This window comes from Pseudorca crassidens, chromosome 13, assembly GCF_039906515.1.
Source record: "Pseudorca crassidens isolate mPseCra1 chromosome 13, mPseCra1.hap1, whole genome shotgun sequence".
NCBI classification, from domain to species: Eukaryota; Metazoa; Chordata; class Mammalia; order Artiodactyla; family Delphinidae; genus Pseudorca; species Pseudorca crassidens.
Genome location: NC_090308.1, coordinates 5,153,771 through 5,160,936, shown reverse-complemented (window position 1 = coordinate 5,160,936; position 7,166 = coordinate 5,153,771). Strand labels below are relative to the sequence as shown.

The window sequence follows — 7,166 nt, the reverse complement described above, 5'->3', positions numbered from 1 at the left end:
GACCCACAGGCCTCTGTAGGGGTAAACCACTGAAGAACTGTGAGCAGAGAAGTTATCTATGTATATTTGAAAAGGCAAAAGATAGTAGCTATCATCAAATGCTATAACTGTAAGTGATTTAATACATGGGAAATGAATACTGTCTATCACTGTTCTTTATCTTTTACTTGGTTCACCTAGATTTTAAGAACCGGTGAGCCATATGAAACTGCAGTTTCTATGGGTCAAAAATGGTGGAACATCATCATAAGTTCCAACCTTACAGGATACGGTTAGTAAAGGGGCACAGAACATGGATTTTAGAATAAAATATAAGTGGATTTGAATCCCAGATCCAGGCCTCATGAGCTACAGTCTTGGGCAAGTTACTTAACCTCCTTCTCCTTGGGTTTCCCCTTATGTAAAATGGGAATAAAAGCATAAGGTTAAAGCCACAAGGTTGAACTAACAATTAAATGAGATATACATGTAAAGCACTTAGCACAGGGCTTAGGAGCTTAATAAACAAGTGAACAGATTAAGAAGGGAAACTGAATATTTTAAACTAGAGTCAAAAGAATCACTTAGTACCAAACCCCTTTACAACTACCTATCATTTAGCTAGGTAGGGAGGTAGCATACCTTACACTAGTTTTCGAAATGACAACAGCTTTTTGGTCAAATTACTATTCCCTGCATTTACAAAATTCACCCTTTAACAGGTAATTAGGTGAATACTCTATACCTCTGCTAACAGTGATGGATTTTGGTGAACTTAAAATATTTGAGTTAAATGTTTTTAACTTTGTCTAACAAAGCAATTCCATTTCCTCTATCAAAGCAGCTTAATTTTAAAAGCGAACTCACTTTCTGCTTTTTAAACGGACAGGCCAGTAGTTACTTGCCAGAGTTTTTGTTTGAAATTCATTTCGTAGTTTCAATACAACTCAAACTTAGAAGTGTTCTTCAGAATTTGTTTGAAGCAAAATTTCCGCCCCCCGCAAAAAACCCACTAAGTTCTCACTTAAGTTAAAACACAGTTGACATGATTATAGACATGAAATAGATATTTCAGCCACGTGTCACGCTTACAAGGGTCAGTTTGATGTTAAATAATTTTGTCTACATTAATTGAACATGTCATAAAGGGCTTGCAATAAAATACAGATACAGACTTGGTGGTTGACATTACATAACCCAAATTTTCTGAACTGCAACTGCATTGTTGCAGTTCAGAAAATTTCCCCAAGCAAACCTAAATGTTTGAAATCGATTGTATTGCATGAAAAACCTCGTGCCCAACGTATGATTACTTCTGCAAGTTTGCAAATATGAGTGTTGACTTTCGCTTTTCCAACTAGGTACATGCTCGGTGTTTCGTCTCTTTATCGCGGCTTCATTTTGTTGCTGGATACTGATGCCGTCACGAAGCGCTACATCACAAACAGCGTGCACGTTCCGCTCCCGACTTGGTACCGCCGGTGCTCACTCCTCACCGCAGCCTGGAAGAGCTGGATGCCGCAACAGAGCGGACCCGGGCCCGGAGCGCGCCCCCCAGCCCGGACCCACGACGCACGGCCACCGCCACAGCCACGCAGTCGGGGCGGCAAGGGGCGCCCACGCGAACCCGCTGCTCCTCCGGTTCCTTCCCGCCGCGTGGCTCTCGAAGCAGGACGAGACCGCTGGGACAGCGGGGGTCGTCGTGCGGGCCCACCAACGACACAGCGGCAGTCGGAGCCCATCGTGAACACGTCCTGCGCAGGAGGACCCAGGGCCGCAGACACGTTACAGCGCAGGGCCGAGAGCCAAGACTCCGCTACTTCCCGCCCCCCGGGGTTCGATGGCCCGGCCACCTCGCGCGGGGGTCCCCGCACCAGGACCCCTGCGCTCGGAACGCCCCTCCCCGTCCCCCGCCCGGGGCCGCGCCCCCTCCCCGGCCCCGCCCCACGCAGGCGCGCGCAGGCCCCGCACCTCCCCCTCTGCTCCCGGGGCCCCGGCGGGGGCGGAGCGACCCTCGGAAGGGGCGTGGCCTCCGGCCCCCACGCACGCACGCGCTCTCAGGCCTTACGGCTACGTGTCGGGCCACGTGACGCCCAGCCCGAAAGTCCCCCGTGAAGCAACAGGACGATAAAAAAATTTGTTTGGGTGGGGGCGGCGGGGAGGGTGGTGGAGAGGCTTTTAAAGAACTATAGTAACGGGGGTGAGGATAGGGCTGTGCGGCGGCGAGCGCAGCCCTGGCGCGCAGTAGCTCGTCCCGCTGGGAATCCCTCTCCCGTAACACTACAGCCAGACCGCGCCCGCCACATGAGCCGGCCCGGCGGCGGGGAGCGAGAGGCGGCGCCCCCCGCGCCCCCGCCCCAGTGGAAAGCACAGCCACCCAGCCCCCTCCCTCGTCTTTCGGCCCAGCACCGGCCCCTCCCTCCGCTCTCGCTCGCCCGGGGCGGCGACCCCGGCCCGGCGCCCAGGCCGGGCTCCTCGTGCGCCGCCTCCGTCACGCCGTGCGCCGCCGACCCTTCAGGCCGCCCACCCCGCCGGAGGGAGACGGCGCGGCGGCGACGGCGGCGGCGCCTGGGCCGGGGGGCTGCGGGGGGCAGCGGCGGCGGCGGCGGCGGCGGGAGGGGGAGGAGCGCGCCGGCCGGGCCCAGCTAACGGCCGCCCTGCTTGGCCCCGCCTGCCGCCCGCCCCCCGCCCCCGGCCCTCCCCGCGTCGCCGCCCCTCCCCCCGCGCCGCCGCCGCCGCCGCCGCCGTTGGCAGCGCCGCCTGAACTGAGGCGAACTCCGCCGCCAAGTGAGTGAGGAGGAGGAGGAGGCGGCGAGGAGGAGGAGGAAGAGGAGGAGCGGAGTCAGAGCGCGGCGGCAGCGGCAGAGGCGGCCGCGGCGGAGACCAGCCCAGAGAGACCCCGAGCCCGCGGCAGAGGCGGCGGCTGAACGGGCGCGACCAGCCGAGCGAGAGGCGGCGGCCCGGCTCCTCTTCGTCCGGCGCCGAGCGGCCCGCGCCCGCACTCGGCCCGCGGAGACCCGCCTCCCGCCCGCCGGCCTCGTGAGCGACGCGCCGAGCCGGCGGCCGAGGAGCGGCGGCGGGTCGGGAGCGCGTCGGGCCGCGGGCGGAAAGTGCCTGCGGGGGCGGGGAGAGCGCGGTGAGCGCGCGGTCCGGCCGCCCCGGCGCCCGGCGCGGGAGCGGAGCGGAGCGGGACGCCGAGTCCGGAGCGGCCGGCTGCCGGGGCTCCCCGCCCCTCCCTCCTCTCCGGCGGCGGCGGCGGCGGGCGGAGTGAGCTGAGGAGCCTGGAATATGGTCGGGGAAATGGAAACGAAGGAGAAGCCGAAGCCCACCCCAGATTACCTGATGCAGCTGATGAACGACAAGAAGCTCATGAGCAGCCTGCCCAACTTCTGCGGGATCTTCAACCACCTCGAGCGGCTGCTGGACGAAGGTGAGTCGCCTCGCCGGCCCCTCGCGGCCCGCGCCGGGGCGGCGGCCCCTCTTCCCGGGACCCGACGCCCGCCGGAGTATGGGGAGGGCGGGAAGGTGGCCGGTGGGGACCGTGCGCCTGGGGACGGCGAGGCCCGGGCGGGGCGCGAGGAGGCGGCGCCGAGCTGGGCTCGCGGGGTGCGGCGGGCGGGCCCCGCCGGCGGGACGCCCCCCCGGACGCGGGGCCCCGGCTCCGGGACCCCTCACCGCCGGCGCCCAAGCGGGTGCGCTGGGGGAGGCTGCAGGGCCCCCGGCTCCCGGCCCGGCCTCTAGCACCGCGACGGCCCCGAGCTGCGCGGGCCTCCCGGGGAGCAGCCCGGCCTCGCCCGCCCTGCGCCCCGGGGGCGCCTGAAGGACACCGGCCTCGGGGTCGCTCCCTGAGGGGGCCCTCCCAGAGGTCGCCGGCGGCTCCCGGAGTGGGAAGTCCAGTGTGGCTTGTGGTTTTTTTTGAAGTTTGTGTAGCTTGGAGTACTCGAGGGGAGTAGTGTGGGGCTGGTTAATTTAAAGGAATTTCAGAGCATACCGAAAGTACTGCTGATGCAGCCGAAGGCGAGGACAAAATGACAGCGGAAAGCACTTTTTATCCTTTTGTTTGGGGAAGCGAGAAGTGTTCGGGAGTTGAACTTCACTTTTGGGGGTGGGGGTGTGAACGCGAAATACCGCGAGGACACATGTAAACGTAATCCCGCGTCCGAAAGAACTTCGGCGGAGAGCCTTCTCCCGAGGGCGCCGCCGCCTCGGCTGCTAGGACGGGAAGCCAAGACGTTTGAAAGGGCCAAGATAAAAACGAGTAGAAGTTCGCAGCAAAGCTTTGTTGGCGGAGAGCTGTGGCGAGCGAAGAATGACGAGAAGATTAATTTTGGCCAACTTTGGGATTACTTTAACAAGGTCTTAAGCAGTGACCAGGACGATTCGCGTCTGGTGGCTGTGCATTTCGGGGGACGCCTAGGAAAAAACATGACCAACAAAAATGTTTATTTTGAAAATCAAGTAGCGAGGAGTTTCTTCTGCTTAGAAGCATCACCGGAGGACTGCTTAAAGAAAACGGAAAACTGTCCTTTATAGCGATGAGCAGGGGATTTTAGATTTTTTCGTAAGAATTTTGAGAGAGTTTTTACAATAGAGCTGGGGGAAAGGAATCTGCAGGTTAGAGTTGGAATGTCAGGAAAGAACAAAAGACCGGAAATGTCTCCGTGTTAAAAGGTGGTTCAAGAAGAATCCCAGAAGCTTTTGTTGTCAAGAAAGTCATAGAAACAACTTTAAAAGTACAAAACTGTTAGCTATTACTGCGTACTTGTTTTTTTGCCTACATATGTTAGAACATACAGCAGTAGCCCATATTGAAATGGACTTTTTCCGTAGTTGAAACGGCAAATCTGCTAACACGAAATTGTTCCGGAGAAAATCTGAGCTGTCCCTTTAAGGGGTTCTGCTTTTCCTATTTGTGTTGGCATTTGAAAGATTGTGGAGGCAGAAAACTTTCTGGAATGTCAAAAAAAAAAAAATTGCTGGAACTCTTAAATTGAGTATTTCCAAATGTGGGCGCTAAGGGGCGCCAGTTATTTTTTTTAAACGAGAAATGTTTGGAGCAAAATATGTAACATACTCAATTACCTGACCTATATTAAATTTAGTTGAAACTTAAATCATAGGTCATTTGTCGTTTTGTGTCCATATACGTATTTGAAAACTTTGAAAACACTTCCTTTCAAATTATTGGAACAATTTTATTACATTGCAGAAGTAATACGTTATATTTTCTTCTTGGCGTATTTTGGTGCAGTTAAAGTTTTGGTAGTATTAGCAAAAATTTTTGTTTTTTCTTTAAGCACAGTTGTACAGAAGGAATCCTTTATAACCATTAAAATGAAAACAGGTTTTGACAATATTAGGGTTAAAGTTAAATTGCATTCTTTGAATTAAAATGTTGAATTCAAACAGCGTAGGAGATTATTAAAAAGTTTGGAAATATTTTCTCATTTGCACTATTTGAAGTAAATAATTTGAGTTTCTCTGATTAGTTCTGAAAGGGTTCTCATTTGTACTTTTATGTTGGTCTGAAATCTCTCAATGATAATTTGGAGTTGGTTCTGTTAAAAAGTTTCTAACCTTTGATTTGGTAATTTTTAATCTTCTGAATTTAGAATTCCAGTTATGTCATTATTTCTAACAAAGGTTTGTTCGTTTCTCTTCGCCTGGAAATAGTAACCATTTGAGTTTTAAATGTTGGAGACCACTGGTTGAGGATGATATATTCTAAATAACATCTATTTTTTCCCTTTCATTATGGTTTACTCCATCTCTTGTCTCAGTTCTGTCTTGAGTTTTAGCCTTTTCAACTCCCCAGCGTAAAGATTGCTTCTGTATAATAGCTAGGATGTTTAAAAAGGGGCAGCATAATGACTAGGAAGTTTGATTGTTTTTTATCAGACCAGTACAAACACACAGGAAAAGGGGTTATTCCTTAGTGTGGAATAAGCTGCTTCCTGTAATTGTTAGCCTTATTATAAACGTATTTTGACTTAAGAAGAATATTGGTTTCTGAAGTGCATCACGTTTTATCCATGCTGGGTGACTTAATTCTGAAATTTGGCAAGTTGTGCTTTACCTCTTTGTGGCCTGTCATTGTCCCAAATAAATTAATCATGACTTCTGTTTGTGGTTAGGAATTCTAATTTCCTTTGTCCATATGATTGGCTGAAAAATTGTTTTTAAATTTAGTTAAAACTGTGAATTTTACTTTAGTGATTAGTTTAATCGAGTTAAGATACTGTACTTGGATACAGTAGATGCGTCTTCTGATAATTAGAAGTTTTGAATGAGTAGCAATTTTGAAATATTTTTCAAAAGTAAGCTTTTGAAAAATTTCCTTGTCAGTTTGAGAGTTTTTATTTGGCTGGTTACCCATTTGGGATTTCTGTGCTCTGGATTTTTTTGGTTGATTAAAACTTGAATGCTTTAGACTGAACATTTTAATTTTATGCCAAGTTAACCTTTAGCCTATATTTTAACTATGGACTGTGAACAATCTTTCTTTGTTTTCTGTTTTTTTGCGGGGTGGGGGAGGAGTTGTCAGCTTTTCTCCCAAGTAGCGTCAACCTGGTTGATTTTTTAGGTTGTGAATGCATTCTAGGTTGGGCCAGTCATATGAATGACATAAATTCAGTTTATAATTCCGATACTTAATCCTTCGTTGACAATAGAGACGATTACAGATAAAACCAAGGTTTAAAAGTGTTAAACTGCTCTGCCTTTAAAGAGGAGTTTTCCACTGAACCCTGGGACCATCCATCCATGGGAAAGAATAGCTATTACTAGGGTTTTTTTTTTTTTGGAAACCTTTCTTTGTCGTGAAAATGAAACTTAAGCAGGAACACAGGAACAGTATTTGAATGCAAATTGTTTAAATAAAGTATTGCAGTTTAGAATTGAGATGGTGTAAAAGTAAAAATAAAATCAGTTTGACTTAAAAATTCCAAATGGGGGAAATGGAGATCTAGGGATATTAAAATTAGATTCTGATTTTTCAGTCTTAGATACGAAAATTAACGAATATATAGTGTGGTTTATGAGGAAGGCTAGCCTAAATCTTTTTATTGTGAATAACTGAAAAATCAGTGTGTGGCTCAGAAAAAGTGAGCAAACGTGTTAGATTAGAGTCTGCATTACTGATTTGAAAAATTCACTTTTTCATGGTCTTTTTTGGAGTGAGGGAGGAT

General features: G+C 50.4%; 1 protein-coding gene across 10 annotated transcripts in view; it reads left to right on the top strand.

The window, feature by feature from the left end:
- The first annotated feature begins 3,096 nt into the window (after positions 1–3,096).
- The window catches only part of QKI (QKI, KH domain containing RNA binding), a 143,354-nt gene continuing 139,284 nt past the window's right edge, over positions 3,097–7,166 (top strand). For 2 of the 10 annotated variants that reach the window (XM_067701574.1, XM_067701576.1), the window contains exon 1: positions 3,101–3,409. In XM_067701574.1, coding sequence (XP_067557675.1) covers positions 3,268–3,409 — 142 coding nt within the window. In that variant the 5' untranslated portion in view covers positions 3,101–3,267. Of the gene's footprint in view, positions 3,410–3,990; positions 4,336–4,368; positions 4,651–7,166 lie in introns of those variants that run through there. The other 8 variants (XR_010933569.1, XM_067701578.1, XM_067701579.1 and 5 more) reach the window with 7 other exon arrangements.